The sequence below is a fragment of the Pagrus major genome, chromosome 21 (assembly GCF_040436345.1).
Source record: "Pagrus major chromosome 21, Pma_NU_1.0".
Classification (NCBI taxonomy): domain Eukaryota; kingdom Metazoa; phylum Chordata; class Actinopteri; order Spariformes; family Sparidae; genus Pagrus; species Pagrus major.
Window position 1 is genome coordinate 19,737,050 of NC_133235.1, and position 18,246 is coordinate 19,755,295.

General features: G+C 40.0%; 1 protein-coding gene across 1 annotated transcript; it reads left to right on the plus strand.

Annotated features, from left to right (window-relative positions):
- The first annotated feature begins 1,107 nt into the window (after positions 1-1,107).
- Positions 1,108-17,258, plus strand: abhd3 (abhydrolase domain containing 3, phospholipase). The gene is made up of 9 exons (XM_073492062.1): positions 1,108-1,343; positions 3,248-3,411; positions 6,615-6,797; positions 9,629-9,674; positions 13,256-13,368; positions 13,728-13,901; positions 14,553-14,601; positions 14,693-14,858; positions 14,997-17,258. Exons 1-9 carry the CDS (start codon positions 1,182-1,184, stop codon positions 15,176-15,178), a joined length of 1,239 nt encoding a protein of 412 aa, XP_073348163.1. The 5' UTR covers positions 1,108-1,181; the 3' UTR covers positions 15,179-17,258.
- Positions 17,259-18,246: the final 988 nt, after the last annotated feature.

Here is an 18,246-nt window from a genome sequence, read left to right on the forward strand (position 1 = left end):
TGCTAACTCCATGATAATGTTTTTTTCATTTTTTCGCCCTAAGACTCCATGTTCACTGTGAGGCAATTACTTTAGGTAATTAAAAAAATGAAAATGTCTTTGTTGGGACTGTATGCACCACTAAAGACGATAGGGGCCTGAAGGCATTACTTGTAGTATTACCTAATCTTGGGGGCCCCACCTTGTAGAGAGGGACTGTGAAACTGCACCCGACTTTCCATCGGCATGGGGGTGAGTAGATGATGACTGAATCTTTATTTTGGAGTGAACTTTTCCTTTTAATATAGACTACAACTCTGGGCCCCTCTTGACAAGGTGGGCCCCCCCAAAAAAATGTACGTGTTGGCTGTGAAGTGGTGCATATAGTCTTAACACACACATTTTCAGTTAAAGGTGCGATATGTAGTTTTGGGGAAGCCATTTTAATCCGAACAGAGAGATCTTCATTGACTGATTTTTTTTACTAAATAAACAACCTCTCTTAGTTTTCATGTTTGAATAAACAAACACGATAAAGGACAACACATTTTCATACTGTTTTACTTTGTTTGTATGTGGCGGACCCTGCCACCTTTCTAGCTTCAAACAGTGTTCTGGGGACCTCATTTTCCTCTGATAACAGCTTGTTTATTTAGTTATGGGAAAAAAATATTAATATTAAAATTTCCTCTCCAAGATTACCTAGTGCCACCTTTAATTAAATTACCACAAACTGATTGCCACACGGTAAACATGGAGCCCTGTGGGACTGTATTCCCAGGGGCAGCTGCCTGTTTTCCTCAGTTTGGAAACCCAGTTTGATCATGGAGTGAACTTCTACTGCAGGAAATCATCTTTCAGAAGCTGGAGCTGTTCAATGATGCTGCCTGTGCACAAACCTACTTTGGGCTGTAACATCCCACTGAAGGGAGACTTCCAGTGCTGCAGCTCCCGCATGGTGCACATCACCTGTGCTGACTGCAGGGGGCGACTGACAGACTGACTGACCGACTGACTGACTGACTGACTGACTGTGAGATAGCCGGTCAAAGAGCGCCACCGCTCGCTCGCACGTATATCTCCCCCACATCAGCAGGTCCCCTTGACTGTCTCCTTCACAGCGGGCTCGCAGGCAGACACAGCTGACTTTGAACCGAGCTGGCCGCTGTCCTCACAGTACGGGTGACACCAGGGACCTTGCAATGATCTCGCTGGACTTCAACTTCAACATCTTGACAAGGGACCTGTCGCATTATCTGGAGAATCAAGTGAAAGTCGGGCTGTTCGGTTCGGGTGTAGGACTGTCTCTGGTGCTGGGCTTTAGCGCAGCGTACACCTGCTACTACTTGATTTCAGTAGCGAAGGTAAGAGCCGTTATGGTGTTACACCGCTGTGAAGGCACTGCTTTTTGCCTTAGAGCTCGTTTTTTTGTCAATTGAAGCCGGCGTGTGTGTCCTTTCATTAATGGAGGGAGCGTTTTCACTGCCACGCGTGTAACCGACCGGTGCGTCCGCTGGATGGAGGTTTCGATTAGGCTGCATCTGTCCACCGGCGGGGCTAACGATGCACCGCCCGCACATGTGGGGAGGATGTCAGGCAGCCGAGAGGCACATTTTTAATCAGCATGTTATCCAGAAATTAATATTATCTAACCACACCTATGTGCTGCACTTATGTGGCTACATTAAATCAACACAAACAGTTACAGTTAGACGTCAGTGTCGGCTAAGCTAGGCTAACATAACTGTATGTTAGCTAAAAATGCCGGTAGGATTTATGTAATGCTCAGAGACTCACCGTGTTAATGATTTTATTCATTATTTAATAATTAATCTCACGGTTTTTTTAAATCATGTATGAGTTACATTAAAATGTTAATACAACAGAAATATAAGTAAGGATGTTAAAAGAGGCTTGAAAAGAGCATTGAATGCAACATCTGGACTTAAAGGTGCACTGTGTAGTTTTGGGGAAAAACATGTAATCAAAAGAGAAAGATCTTCATTGATGCTTTCAAGAAACTAAATAAACAAACTGAATAAACTGAGTAAACAAACTGACAACTAAAGGACACAACACAGTTTCACACTGTTTAACTTTGTTTACATGTGGCGGACCCTGCCACCTTTCTAGCTTCAAACAGTGTTCTGATGACCTTATTGTCCTCTGAGAACAGCTTGTTTATTCAGTTTGGAAAAAAATAAATGTCTGAATTTGTGTTATTACATAATCAATACTGTAAATATTGAAATTCTGAGTTTAAATTTCTTGTCAAAAAACTACATACTGCCCCTTTAAAGAGGCAGTATGTAGTTTTTAGAAAAGTAGTTTTTAGAAAAGAAAGTCTCAGAAAATTCTTAAAGTTCATATTTACAATATTAATACAAACTCAGAAATATTTATTTGATATATTTCCATAAGGGAATAAACAAACCAAAGTTGGCTAGAAGGTTGTTGCAAATGTAAACAAAGTTAAACAGCATGACATTTTGTACAGTCAGTTTATTCAAGTGAAGATGAGATTTTTCTCTTCTTTTTTAAAATTTCTTCCTCAAAACTACACAGTGCACCTTTAAACTAAGCAAAGTTTATTTTTGAGTGCCATTCTCAACTCGCCAAAAACGGACGCTTTGGATTAAAGGACAGATCGGCTTTTTTTTATGAATTGGGGACTCAAAAATCAATTTTTTTCACAAATAGGACCCTTAAAATGAAAGGGGTATTTAATAGACCAAATTATGCAACAGAAATCTACGGTGGATTGTTAAACTACCATGCCATAACATGTGTAAAGCTGTTTCTTTTCATTATGAAGGGCTATTGCATTCTTATTAATAGAATTTTGAACTGTAAAAAAGAACTTAATGTTGACAACATGATTTATGAAAAAGAATTTTATCATTTCGACATTTTATCGCGAAACTAAAAACACCAGTTTGACTTATATTCCCTGAAGTGCACACAATTTTTTTTTGCAAATCAGCCCTTCTGTTCCAGTTTTAATCCTGTATTACAAGCACCAGAAGATTAAGACTTGATGTTAAGTTTAGAGACAATGCAACAAGTTATGCAAGTTAAGAAAAGGATTAAGAGTTTTATTTATTTTTTTATTTATTTATTTATTTATTTTTAACAACATATGACATAACAAAACATGGCTTAGAGCTAAAAAAAAATGTTTTCCACTGATGGATCTACTGTCATATTGAGGGGAAAAAATAAGTCACTTTTCTGACTGTGTCACATTTCATTCACTTGTGTTTTGCAGAAGCCACAGCTCATATCTGGGGGTAAGAAGTTCTGCCAGTTTCTGAGGGAGCAATGTCCAGTAGTGACAGAGACCTACTACCCCACCTTTTGGTGCTGGGAGAGCCGCATCCAGACCCTGCTGAGACCCTTTGTCACAGCCAAACCTGGGGTCGTCTACAGAAAGTAAGTCTTCACCGTGACTGACATACTAATTATGCATCACAAAAGTTGCTTTTCTTTCCTCCAAACTGAGAATTTGTTCCTCTTTGCAAGTAGACATGCTGGTTAAAATGTACATTTGAAGTCAAAGAGGTCATATCCCATAAGCAATAAATGTGAAGCATGCAAGCAAAAACGTTCTCACTTAAGTAGTTACAGTAAATAAACACTTAATATGAGAGCTTTGTTGTTCAGGCATTCTACTGTAATTAAATAGCACTGCAGAATTTTCCATGCCCACAGAGAAAAGCTTTACGGTAAAACTTTAAAACTAGCTTTAGCACAGGGAAAATGCCATTGACTATTTCTTGATGTCTTTCTTTCCAGTTTCACAACTGGAAACAAATCCCAGTTTTGTTCTCAGCCAAGACTCAAAAGCTCAGCGGAGAAAGAGATCTTTTGTGGCACAATGCTGGCTCAGGCCGCCCTGCCTGCTCCTTGATAATGTACATTCTGTTGAAGATTAATTGGCACTGCATTCCTGCCCCCTGTGCACATAAAGGAGATTACAGTTCATCAAGAGAGGCTTATTTTTCATTTATACTGTTTATTACCTAATTGTTCATATTATATTCTCATGTAATTTGTTTCATGTATTCTGATTTATCCTCATTTCAGTGACCATGTGTGTATAAAATATGAAATATATTATGTGATGTGATGGTGCTTTATTTGTCAGCCAGGAGAGGGGGAAAAAAAATCAGCTCCTCTAATTACGACTTTGCCACTTCACCCCTTAAAGGTGCACTATGCTACTTTTTAGAGGCCTATAAACAGAGAGAGTTCCCAATACAAGGAATGGCAGTCAGCAAGAGCTAACATGAGTTTTAGATGTAGGCTAGTTTAAAGCCATATAGTTATGTTTTTGTTTATGAACATTAGAGCAAAACAAGCTTGTATTTTAAGTTATGGTGGGGTGAGAGCAAAAAGATCATAGAAGTTTTCTACATTTCAAAAATATAGGACTTTATAACCAAAACAGTTTCTAAAAAAAGTGCACATTTAATATAAAAACTGAAGCTAAACCCCAAACTTTACATACAGATACTGTCGTTGGTAGGATGCACAATAAATATCAGGCCGATGTTGGGAAATTTATGTTATTTGCTATTTATCAGTATCTGTGAAATTCTAGCTGATAAGTAGAACCCATAATATGAAGCCTAAATAATTTTGTCGTATGCACCTTGACAGCTGGTTTGCAATCCACCAGAAAACATGAGGACGAAGAAAAAGAAGGAGAAGAAGACAAAGGAGAGGAAGGGTAGAGCCATGCAGTGTAGACTAGAGAACCAAACATGTTGGCGTGAACTATTTTTACAGTTTCAGTGGAAAACAACACGATAATAATTTATAACACAAGTTTAACAAGGATTCAGAGAGGATTCTTTGCTCACGACATCTTGGCCTTTCTTAGCCTCAGATTATGAACTTTTTAAAAGTGCAAAAATGTTAGATTATCGGTTATCTTATTGGTGTTAGTAGCAGGTCTTTATCACTTATCAGTATCAGCTGAAATAAATCCATATTGTGCACCCCTAATTTTTTTGTGTATTTTATCCAGAGGTGGCAAAAGTACGCACAGTAGAAGTAAAGATACAACTTCCTTACTTAAGTAAAAGTAAGAAAGTACAGGCTTTGAAATGTACTTAAAGTATAGAAGTAAAAAGTATCCCTCTGAAGGACATTTCTACCGGCCATTTTTGTGCAAAGCTAATTGAAGCTCACGTCATATTAATATAATTCAAAGACTATTAAATTTAAAGGTAGAACCTGTAGGACTTTTCCGAGCTGTTCTATGGTGTCAAATACTGACATTTTGGGTTGCCAAAGCGCTTTTAATAATCAATAATTATCAATCAATATTCAACTCAAATGCATTAAAACTAAACCCACTTCTGATTTTATCGAAACACTTGATCAAAAGTTGATCATGATTATTGGTGTGGTTGTATTTAATCCTTTAGTTAAATTATTAGTCTCACGATTTACCCGTCCCAAGGACATTCACGCAGCCTCTGCTCTTGACGGCTTCCTTTGTCAAGGAGACAAATATTCCCACAATGCACAGCTGTCAGTTATCAAAACGTGGCACGGCCGATGTCACATTCACTGTATTATCACATTACCTCCGGGGACAACAGGACACCACCCGACCCATAATAAAGTTACGCAAGGTTGACCCAAGGACGGACACCGTGAAAACCATCCTTTTTGTCATTGGCTGTCTGGGTGAAATTCCACTCATCTCGTTGTCCGAGCGGAGGATTAGCACCAGGTCCCCTCCAACGTTGCGCGCTGGTCACTCTGGATTGGCCGTGGCAGACTTTAAAGTCTAGCCTCAGGTGTATATTTCATGGCGGTTCTGTAATTTCATGCTGATGTCTTTACCGCCAGCCGTCCAAGTCAGCTGGTTGGCTTCACTGGCACAGTGTGCAGTGCAGGTTTTAAAATGCACTAGCGCGGGGAGTGAATGACCTCATCTGCCAGGCTAGGGTTGTATAGCCCAGAAATTGATTGATCATAAAAGCTCACTGGTGCAATGCCCTCCCTCCTTATCCTAACTTGCTGCGTGTTGCAAAGCGCGCTGACAAGATGATCACAAGGGAAATGAGGCGGCTGTCAGTGATCGTTCTACTCACATATCAAATTCCCCTTTGGCAGAGCTTGTGATGGATACAATGAAGTGCTCATATTACCTGGAACTGAACAGAAAGTATTAAGTGTTTTAAACAGCTTTTAATGAGTGATCATATGTAAATTTACATTTCACCCAAGGTTAATGTTACTTTCAGTACTTTTTCTCACTTATATTGTCTTGTGTGTGTGCTTAAGTGTTTGTGTAAGCGTTCAAGGTACAAGATGATTTATTCGTCATTAGACAACACAGGGTTGTATAACGAAATGAAAGTTTGTACACGTTTTCATGCTGCACATATTACAGAACATATATACAGTTATTGATATACAGATATGCATAAACACGTAGTGCAGCTTTTAAATCTGCCAGGATGTATGTCAGCAGCAGCAACAAGATGGTGATGATAATGTGGTCGGCACCTACATATCAAAAATGAGATGAGACAAATAAATAGGTATCCAGAGATAAAGATTGAGGATGATGTTCAGACTCGTTGCTGAGTTGCGTGTCTCTCTCGTCTCTGCAGTGAGCTTATTAAGGCAGCAGATGGAGGACAGATCTCTTTGGATTGGTTTGACAACGACGACAGCTTCTCTCATCCCGACCCCGCCACCAGACCGACAGTCCTCCTTCTCCCCGGTCTGACCGGCACCAGTCGAGAGTCCTACATCCTCCACATGGTCCAACAGAGCCGGGATCTGGGCTATAGGTGGGTGGTCTTGGCCAGAGATGCTGGCAGAGGTCCAGCGCTGAGTAACACACACTCAGGGCACTAAATCACAAAACTGACACACTCTGTGCCTTATGTTCTAATTTGCAATCATCTAGCATGCAGATATGTCGTCCACTCAACCTCAGCTATGGTAACCATATTGACTGAAAGGTAAAACCCACTTCTGTATCAATTTTATAACTTTTATATAATAGATGCAGGAGTGACAGGCCTGGGGTTATTTCAGGTGAAGTGCACAATTAAAGTGGTGGGCTAAGCTGTGTGTCAAGAGCTGCTTTTGTAAATAGCCAAACGTAGCACAGGCTTGAAGAGTTGCACAGGGAGGCAGTCCCCCCCCCTTCTCCCTCTGCAATAGGCCCTTTCACTGTGCACTCATTCTTTCACCCAGATTTGGGGAAGGCATGGGAAGAGAGCCGGCAAACTCAGCATCTTCCACCCCTCACCCCTGTCTGTGTAGCTTAATGAATTACAGCTTATCCCGGTAGAAGCTTTGCAGCTTAGCCCAGACCAGCTTCCGAGTGTATGCTGCAGTGTGTGTTTAACCACCCCCCCCCCACACACACACACACACATCCCTGCACCTACCAGTCCTCTTGCCCAACACCCTGTCCAGCCCCGCCCTGCTGCTGGGTTACACCGATACAAACAGCAGGTCTGACTCCACCAGATAATAGATGACTGGCGGAAGATGTGAGGCAAGGAGGGATGCTGATGCCTTTTCTCTGCGGTACAGACAGAGTGCTCCTCACACAGCTGTGCCTCTCTGCACACCTCATCCCAGTACAATTTTTTTTTTAAAAGCGAGGAACATTTGTTTAAAGGAATTTGGGGCACTGTGTTCCTTTGTACATGCAAAGTCAGCAACTTGTAGTGACAACAACAAATAAACAAGTGTAAGTGCACTCGATCTTCCAAATGTTCTTCCTTGTACACATACTTGAATAAAAAGCCAGTTATTTTCTCAATAGAGTAATCTTTTTGTATATAAATGCCCATCACAGTTTCCCAGAGCTGCAAGGTGACATTGAAATCGCAGATTTTGTCCAACCGATCAGTCAATAGTCGTTGCTACTTCATTTTCTGTTGATTGGCTGATCGATTTATTGACAGTTTTCGCTCTTCTAGAATTTTGTCCAGTTAGAATTAAGAGATTAGGGTTAAGATTATTTTCACAACTATTATTTTTGTTATAAATTGTTTATAAACTAAAGAATGATGATCACATGTTGCCAGAACATTCTAGATATCAGATATTACAGATATTTTTTTTGTCCGACCATCAGTCAAAAAGATAGACAGTTCATTGTAGTGACAATTTTCCAAATCCATTTGATTTTTTAAGTTAAGGTCATAATTTGATATTTGATCTCGTACTTTTTTTCAGCACTGACGGCTTTGTCATTGTTGACTATTGCATTGGGAAAAAGGGGTTTTTACAACGATGGTTTGACTTCAACCTGGTGGCTTTACGCAGGTTAGAGTTAGACAAGTTGAAATAATAGTCACATAGTTAACCCTCCTGCCAACCAAAAGAGTTAAGGATCTCTGGTAATGTTATCAGTTCTCTTTATTTAATTTCTTCCACCATGAGTAAACCCTCTTCCCAAACAAATCAATAAAGAATCTCTCAAAAAGAAAATAAACCTAACATCTCAGATGCACTCTCTGTGCTGAACTTTCTGACTGTTGCAAATTAGCAACCTTCTCCCATACTCCTACAGGCCCAGCTCGTTCTTTCTGCCAACATTCCCACCGGACAAACAGCTTCAGTCAGAGGCAGCATTGTTTCTAGTTTTGCTGACACAAATGCTATATTTCCTACTCTGAACAGACTTTTAATCATATATAGTCCATGTAAGCCTCACCCATGTGAAAATGTTGCCTTTTATATGTATGAGCAACCATGCTAAGCACATAGTTACCTCCAGTACTAGTCAGTTGGTTGTCTTTGTGCACACGTGATCCGTTTAGCCAGCTGTGTCGTCTTAGAAGTGCTGGGTTTGTTTTTTGTAGGAAAAACAAGTTATTGATTTTGAGTAAAGCAGAACATACTTAACTTTGATAAGCTGATACCAGCAAGTGTATCATCATTTTTGCTTGAAAAGTGAATAAAACAATTCATTGATTATCAAAATAGTTGCTGATTAAATTTCTGTCGATGGTCCAATCGCTTTATCGACTAATTGCGTCAGCTCTAGGGATGCAACAAACGATTATTTTCATAATAGCAATTATTTCTTCTATAAATGACTTTGTCCGTAAAATGTCGCCAAAATGATTGTTTTATCTGACCAACAGTCCAAAACTCAAGTATATTGCCTTTATTATTATAGAAGACTACAATAACTAGAATATTTTTACACTTGAGATGCTAGAACTAATGGATTGTTGGCAGAAGTTCCAGTGTGTAGGATTTAGGGGGATTTAGGCTCATTAATGGAATATAATATACCTGATTACATTTTCACTAGTGTATAATCACCTGAAACCTTAGAATGAGCCTTTAATATCAACAGATGGAGCAGGTCCTCACCCACAGAGTCCGCCACGTTGCACCGCCACGTTCCTACAGTAGCCCAGAACGGACAAACAAAACACTCGAGAGGCCTTTTGCATTTTCTCCTGCACACTTTAAATAGAGGCTGAGACGAAGAGTATTCAATTGGTTGAAATCCGCAACCTCATGCCACTAAATCCTCCACACTGGTCCTTTAAATGCTTTACGTCCCCATTACAATTAACACATGAAGTTGTTAAAGGGATCTTTTCAGAGGCTATAATAAGTGTATGTGTTTTGTGTATTTCAGATGCGTGGTATTCAACAACAGAGGGGTGTCCGGTGAAATGCTGCTGGTAAGATTCAAACGTGTTACAACTCCATCATTCTCTGTTATTTCATTACTTCATTTGTCTTGTCCGTATTCAGAAAGTCAGACGTGTATAAAAGACAGCTGTTAAGGACAGTTGTTCTTTTCATTGCTTCAGCCGGCACAGAGCATGTCTGATCCACACGTGTCACAGAGCCCACAGGGAGCCTGAGCTGATGGTGCACAGACAATGTTGTTGCACAGCAGGGATTAAGTTGCAGGCAGATACCGTATTTTAATGCCCATCCACAGAAATATGACCTCGCCGAGCACGTGCCGTTCTGACACCTGGCTTTATCTGTCCTCTTAAACCCGGGTATATTTAGCCAACAAAATGGACCCGGGCTCTGATAGTGCCTGGCGTGCCTGGCGTGCTTTAAGTTTCCTCCTTCTCTGTCTGTACATTTGGAACAGAGGCGCTTTCTTTATGGGCGACTGTATCACCCTGATCTAATCATGCCATCGCTACAATACAGAGAACTCATCCGAAGCACAAATGGTGTTTCATTACAGGCAGGGATTGCCCACAATCAATCTAATGTTCCTGTTACTGGGTGTAAATCTGAATCAGTGGCTGATCTGTGTCCTGCTGTATTCTGGCTCAGCTGCAAATACAAAACAAGGGGGTAAAAGTGACACTAAAGCAAAAATGTCATCCAGTTTGATTTAAACATGTATTCTAGGTCATATCCAGAATTCAGGTGGCTCAGCTGCCCTCAGACAAAGTGTAAACTCTGTAACCTTGGCACTGTATCAAGTGGTGGTGGTAAGGAGGAAGTTTTCTCCCTCATTTCAGCTGGGAATTGTGCTATATTAGATGCAAACAATTTAGCATTTTTTACGCTCCTGTGAGTGTTTTCTCTGTGCCCAGTTAGTGTGAACATTGCCCATTGTTTAAATTGGACAGCGCTGTAGAATGACCCGCTGAGTGAAAGATGCCCCCTGCCTCAAAGACTGTCCCGAGTGCCAGTGCCCTATTTCTAAACCTCGTAAAAAGCCTATTACATGACACTTTCCTGTGGAGTGCTAGCTTTGCAGTGCAGGAGTTTTATTCTCCTCTAATATTTCCACCCAACTCTTGGTATTTCATTTTTCTTATTTATATGTTAGAATTCGATGAGTTCGAAGTTTTGCTATTTCACTGCAAAGTCTAAAACTTGTGCATGCCTATTAGAGGAACCATGAGAGGGCAGAAAAACAGGAATTTACTTTGCCTGAGTTGAATCTTAATGACGCACCTTGAAGAGCTTAAGAGTCAACAGCATCCTGAGAAATTGGACGTGTTAAATAGGCTCCTTGGAGTTGGAGCCGGTTTGTTTTATAATGTTAAGTAACCTGCGCTGCCTGCATGTTTCAACAACATGTTCATCTATGTGATAGCCAGAAATACTGAAAAAAAAACAAACAGATTATATGGTAATTTTAGCTTTTAGCTGTGATAAGGGGAAACATTTTTTAATATGCAGTAGGTTATAGAGTAAAAAGTATAGAGTAAATCTTCTGTTTACAGCCTTACACAGTTATAGACTGTGGACTCACTTCTGGAGTCCAATGGATGTCAGGAGAGATGCTTTACACTCATGGCAGTGCAAAAAAATAAGTGAAAAATCCCAGCATAGTCATAATAACTATCAATTGTGTACTTTCTGTTTGTATTTTAAAGGTGATGTAGTGAATCGTATTGACTGTTTCATGCCTGTTTATAAAATTACAGTATTTATCTTCTGTTTTAGGTGTTTGATTTAGTTCTGCAACTATTCATTATTTCCATTTAAAATATTCAGACTATTGTTTTGTCAATTAATTGACTAATTGTTTGGTAAAAAGTTAAAAAGAAAAAAGTGAAAAATGCCTGTTAAAGATTACCAAAGTTTATCAAAATAGTTGCAGGTGTATCTTCTGTATATGAGAAAATTGATTAACTTATCGTTTTAGCTCAAGTTTGATTTGCCTCCTGTATCATATTGGTTGATTTCACTGTCAGAGCATCTTGCATTTATGTACAGCAGCAGCTGATATCAACAATTGATCTTCCCTTAAGATGGAAAATACCATGACCTGAGACTGGCACGTGTGCAGCCCAACAGTGGTAGAATCTATAGGTGAACTTCCTTTGCTGCTATCTCTCCCCATACATAACAAAGGTCCTGATGTAGCCCAGGATCACCATGTCTGTTTCATAATCATGTGTCAGCTCCTTGTGTCCACGTGTGTTTTAGCTACTGTGTGTGTCATGGCTGTGTGTCTCACACCTGTCTACTATATAATATGCTGTCTTTGCCAAGGATTTATTTGACTATATTTGTTTGTTTCTTAATATTGTTGTGGAAATTCTGAAATGTAACTTCTTGACAATCAGGAGGAGCGAGACACAAGTATTTCTCACAGTATTGTCTAAAGGTTACTTTCATTACGTGTGTACCGCAGAAAAATGCCGTAAGCAAATCTTGTAAGCTTCTTATCTCGTCTCTCTGCACTGTTGATACTTTCTCCAGTCAGGACTTTCTCACTGTCTGTGCTGATCTTTCTGACTGTTGCAAATTAGCAACCTTCTCCCATACTCCTACAGGCCCAGCTCGTTCCCTCTGCCAACATTCCCACAGGACAAACAGCTTCAGTCAGAGGCAGCATTGTTTCTAGTGTTGCTGACACAAATGCTATATTTCCTACTCTGAACAGACTTTTAATCATATATAGTCCATGTAAGCCTCACCCAAGTGAAAATGTTCATATCTACGAGCAACCACGCCGAGGCAAACATGGGCAAAGGCCGCACAGCACATAACATAAATGAAATTAAAAAATAATTGTTTATGATATGTACAATTTTACTCACAATATTCTTCCAATAGAGTCCAAACACTTATTGATAATGCAACATTTTGTGTGGTATTTACAACAATCATAGTTATCACAGCTGTACTGATACTGCAGTTTTTTTGGTTTAATTTATTCTCACAGTGTAGCGTATTATCACTTCATATCTGGGCTCCAGGTGCGACTATTGCACTCAAAAATCTGTCAAGTGCAACTTAACGTTTCCATCGGTCCTTTGTTTTCATTTGCTGTTTATTTTTTAAACAATTGAGGTCATCGCCATTTGTTGTTGCTTGTGCTGTGATGTAAATGTAGAAAAACATGAATTTGCACCTTTATTCCTGTTTACAATCATTTACATGATATTATGTTAAGAAATTGAATTAAAATGTGTTGGTGCGTGCACCTAGATGAAAACGCAAGTCTGGAGACCTGAATTTTCAAAAAATGTTTGCAACCTTTTAACTGGTTTTTCCTCTAATTTGAGCACCCAGAAAAAGTGGTAAGGTATTGTAGCTGTAGCTGTAACTTGTATGTGTATACAAAAGTTGAGCTTGGTTAATACCTGACAAAAGAAACAACTGTCCATATTTTTTAATTAGTCCTAACAGAAATTACATAAATACCATGTATATTTCAGCATTTTAGCTTAAATGAAAATAATTCACTTTATTCACATTGAGTCTTTTTTAACAAACATAGAGAAGCAGTAACAAAAGAGTGACAGTACTGTCTTCCTGTCCCACACAGACGCCGAGGACCTACTGTGCAGCTAACACAGAGGATCTGGAGACTGTTATTGAGCACATCCAGAGGGCTCATGGAGCTGCTCCTATCATGGCTGCTGGAGTATCAATGGGCGGGTAATGAAGCCACTCACTACCGGCTGACTGGACTTTTCAGAACTGCCAACACTGCTTAAAAATCTCAAAAAGCTGTGCAAGACAACTTTTCAGTGAACCGGTGTGCGCTAAACTTGCAACTGAAAATATATTAACCCAGAAATCCCCATATATAAAATAATCCAACATTAGTAAATGACTGTCTGCTATTGTCAGTGCTTCAACATGGTTCCAGTCGCTCAGTGCAGCGTAAAGAAGGTGTTTTTTTACTGCACAGCACTAATCCCATGAAGTGAAGGATTGGTCAGAAATGGAACATGTCCCAATCCCTGTTTTTTCCCCCATCTGTCCCTTCCTCTCGCCCTCTTTGCGTAATTCAGGATGATGCTGGCCAACTACTTGGGGCGAAAGGGCCGGGAAACCTGTCTGAAAGGGGTCGTAGTCTTCTCAGCGGGCTGGGATGTGTTTGAGTGCACCGCTTCACTGGAAAAACCCCTGGACCGTTTCCTCTTCAACTCCTACCTCACCAGCTGCCTACAAGCCTCCGTGCACAGGTCAGCAGGGGACAGAGAGGGATTAACACGCCGCTAACTCACTGCTAGTTCTGAACGTTGAGAAACTGTTTTTTATGTGTTCATCTTTTATATGTTGATCAAGCATTTCTTATTTTTTGGGATAGTACCAGGCCAACAATACGGCTGCTGTATATTTATTTGTTAGATGAAGCACGTTAAAGCATGTTAAAAAAGCCTACGGTTGCAAAATTACGGCAATATTCCAGGTAGAAAATTTCCATTGGAATTATTGTGAAAAGTATCATGTTGTGAGTTAGCTAATGGGGAAAGGTACTTTGAAAACTCAAGCATTGGCATGGCATTTTTCAACTTTGTGCGTGTGCTACCTTTATATACCTTTGAGTTTTCAGCAGGTGGAACATATGACTTTGGTTTAGCGCCACAAAATAAAACACTGGAATGGCACATTGTCTCAAAGATTAACTCTAACACTCAACACTGTCAATATACTGTATTACTATCTGTGTCTTAATGTGATTGTGATATACATTAACAGTATTGCATTTGTAGTTTGAAAGCTTGATTGTTGTTTCATTACGTTGTAACAACCTTGTCAGCAGTTCTGAGGGACATTTTCGGACGCAAATCATTTCACCACGGTGACAGTTTTATTTTTAATCTCCCCCGCAGACACAGACCAGTGCTTGAAAAGTGTTACGACATCGATCATGTCATGAAGGTCGGGATTATTTTCACTGACACACTGCCATAAATTCTAATCTAATTAAACAAAGTGGCCAACATTTAATCACTTTACTCTGCCCCTACAGGCACGGACCATTCGAGAGTTTGACGAGAGGTTCACCTCCATAATGTTTGGCTATCCTACCAATGACGACTACTACCACGATGCCAGTCCTGTCCACAGGCTCAAATCTGTGCAGGTGCCAATGCTGTGTCTGAACGCTGCTGATGATGTTTTTTCCCCATCTCATGGTGAGTTCAACACCTAATTTTTTAGAATGGGATGAAAACTGATTTTATATGGTTTTAAAAACCCTGCTGATATGATGGCATGTAGAATGAGAATCTAGTCCACAGAGAAGAAAACAGGACCTGTTGTTTCCTTTGCAGCCATTCCAGTGGAGGCAGTGAAGCAGAATCCCAACCTGGCCCTGCTCATCACCTGTCATGGCGGCCATATTGGTTTCCTCGAGGGCCTGTGGCCTCGACAGAGCACGTACATGGACCGAGTCTTCAAGCAGTTTGCTAAGGCCGTCATCGAAGAAGGCAGCCGACTCACGGACCTCTCCTGATAAGAGAACTTAACAAAGTGTTCCTCTAGTTTTACTTCCTTACTTCCTCTCTCTTATTCCTTTCTTCTTTCTTTCCTTCCTTCCTTTATTTCATTTTCACCATCCATCTTTCCTCTCTGCATTCCATCCTTTACTCATTCAATTTCTAATTCCATTCTACCTGATTTCCTTCCTTTGAATTGTTTTCCTCTTTCATCCTTGCCCTTCATTCCTCCTTACTGCATTCCATCCATCCTCTCTTCCTTTCCTCTTTACCTAATCCTATCCTGCCTATTTCCTTCCTTCCATTCACTTTTTTAATCTTTTCCCTCCATCCTTCCGTCCCATTCTTCCTCCTGCCACAAGCAAAAAACCTTTTTTTCTCATTTCAAAGGCACATCTTATTGAATGCAGCATTTGTGTTGCATTCAGTTTTCATTTATTTATTACGTACAGTAAACAAGTCATTGTATGTAATCTAAAGCTGAATAATATGCTTCTTAAAAACACAAGCATAGCTGTTCATGTCATTGTTGAAAAGCTGAATTTGTGCCCATCTTGTTTAGTTGCATTAGCTAGCTAAAACAAAAAAATCTGCTATTACCTTGTGCAATTATTTTTGTTTTTAAGTTAACACACGTACTGTACATGAAAATCCAATCATGTTTGCTCATGAAGCATCTTTAAGTACTCATGTCAGTAGGATTTTAGCCCTCAGGGATTGACTTTATTTACTCATACGTCTTTCCTTCCTGTGTAATTTTGTGTTCTCGATCATTCTCCTTTAGTTTGTATTTTCCTTGTTTAAAGGTAGATGTTATTTATCAGTTGACATATGGTTGTTTCTTTTCTTTTAACGTTATAGTTCGATGTTATGGTAAATACACTTATCTGTTTTCTTGCAGAGAGTTAGATGAGAAGATTGATACCATTGAAGCTACAGCCATCATCCGATTAGCTTAGCTTAGCTTAGCTTAGCTTAGCTTAGTTTAGCATGGATACTGAAAGCAGGGAAAATTGCTAGCTTGGATCCAAAGGTAATAAAATCCACCTGTTCTTTTTTTTTAAAACCTTTGGACAGAACCAAACTAGCTTTCACACGCCCTGCTTCCAGTCTTTATGCTAAGCTAAGCTAACCGGCTGCTGCAGACATGAGGGTGGTATCAATCTTCTCGTCTTTCTCTTGGCAAGAAAGCAAATTAGCGTATTTGCAAAAATGTCAAACTACTCCTTCCTTAACCATTTGCATGCACTTTTACTTTCACACATTCTACCTTTACGCACACCAAATAGTCCTACAAATGTATTATATAGAGAATAACTCATAAATGACAAGGAATGTGAAATTGCACTATTTTAGTTGACACTATCATGCCTCTAATTCCTTCATGCAAGGCACATCATTTCATTCGATATATGAAAGTATATCCTAAAGGCTGAACAGAGCAGTATATGAACTCAGTGAGGGTTTTCTTTGTGAAAATGTTGGTGGTTATACAATGTAAGTAAGTCTGAGGGTGCTAGATACAGTGATGTGAATGAAGTAACGCACATAGGAAGACAGAGAGTGTACATATTGGCCGTTTGAAGTGGTGGATGTTGCTTTACGAGATGCATAGTATCGTTAATGGAACCTGGCTGTCGGTCCTGGTGTGTCTCTGTTTCGCCAACAATGATCATGGGGCTGGCTACCGTGTATGAGTTGGCATCGATGAAACAGGCATACCTGACCGGCGGCCAGACTTTCAGTAATGCACTGCATGAGGGATCTTGACTTCCTGTTCCTGTGGAATTTTGGTGTCTGTCTGTTCTGCCAAGTGTCCATCGAAGTAGCATGTGTCTCATCTGCGTCATCATGTCCTGAACCTTAACATCACCTGGTAATCTGTAGCGCAAAGGACATGTTTGTTTGTTTGTTTTCATAGGCTGCTGCATTTTATTTTGTACACTACATGAAAAGAAAAGAAAAAAAAAAACATTCTGTTTAACATGTGCAGCAATAAGATTTTAAATTAAAAAATGTCTCTATAGTGTTAGTACCAGTATATGCACATTATCAACATGAGTGTAATATGCTGTATTTAATAAATTATTAAACACAGTCTAGGTCAGTTTGTGTGTTCTGTCTCTAGTGCTCCTGCTCGTAATGAGTCTTGTCAACAGAGTATATTGGATTGCTCAACTGACCATTCACCGCAGGCTAGAAAAACTGATTGCAGTTACCGTTTGTCAGCAATTCTCCATCTCTCTTTCTTGTTTTTTTATTTGCAATACAACATAAAGACACATATGGCAAAGCATTAGACAGGAGGGGGAAATAGACTCAAACAAAACAAAACAATAAACAGCAGTAACAATAAAAAAAAGATTATTATTATAGATTATTTTATTGTACAATTCTAATTCCTAAAAAGTTTCAACACTGTGAGTGTATATTTACCAATTTAAACTTATTATTTTGGTATTAGGGTTGTAGTGTCCACTGGTCACCACCAGTACAGTAGGAGGTGGCTGCTCTGTTGCAGGTTTGACACCCTTTGGAACAGCCTTGTGGCTACATATTGATAGTACCCAGAGTGCTTGGTCAGGCACGTGAGGTGTCAGGCTCACACACGACTCCACCTTGGGTCACGGACCCGACCCTTAAGTCAAGACGTTCGACAGTGTTACGAGTGGAGCTGGCTTACCGCTTGACCGGTGTGTCGTTGCAGGGTCACACTCCCTCCTCTCCGCTCCTGTCACAGTATTGGGTTTTGGTCCCTGGAATTGACTCACTCCACACTCACAGGCTTAGCTGCTGATAGGATATGCATTTGCTGCAGTAGTGAGTGTGATCCACCCAAAGGCAAATCGTAATCCCCCGGCACTCCATTTACCTTCACCCCAACCCCCCAATAAGCCCGCAGACAGATGAGCTTTGGTTTTAGCTAGATGGTTTATAGAAGCCTGAGAGTAATTAGAGTAGACTGCCAGGCGGGATGAGTAATTTACTGTTGCTTACCATCTATGAGAATTGATATTATGTGGCAGGAATCCCCTCTGTTATTAATGTTGATGTTTCGGCTCATGTGAGACTGTACTCTGCTTAA

Excerpts from the sequence above, each read along its gene's own strand:
- abhd3 (XM_073492062.1), top strand. The coding sequence starts at position 1,182 with ATGATCTCGCTGGACTTCAACTTCAACATCTTGACAAGGGACCTGTCG. Across the intron at positions 6,798-9,628 it reads AGCCGGGATCTGGGCTATAG|ATGCGTGGTATTCAACAACA; the intron begins GTGGGTGGTCTT and ends TGTGTATTTCAG. Across the intron at positions 9,675-13,255 it reads TGTCCGGTGAAATGCTGCTG|ACGCCGAGGACCTACTGTGC; the intron begins GTAAGATTCAAA and ends TGTCCCACACAG.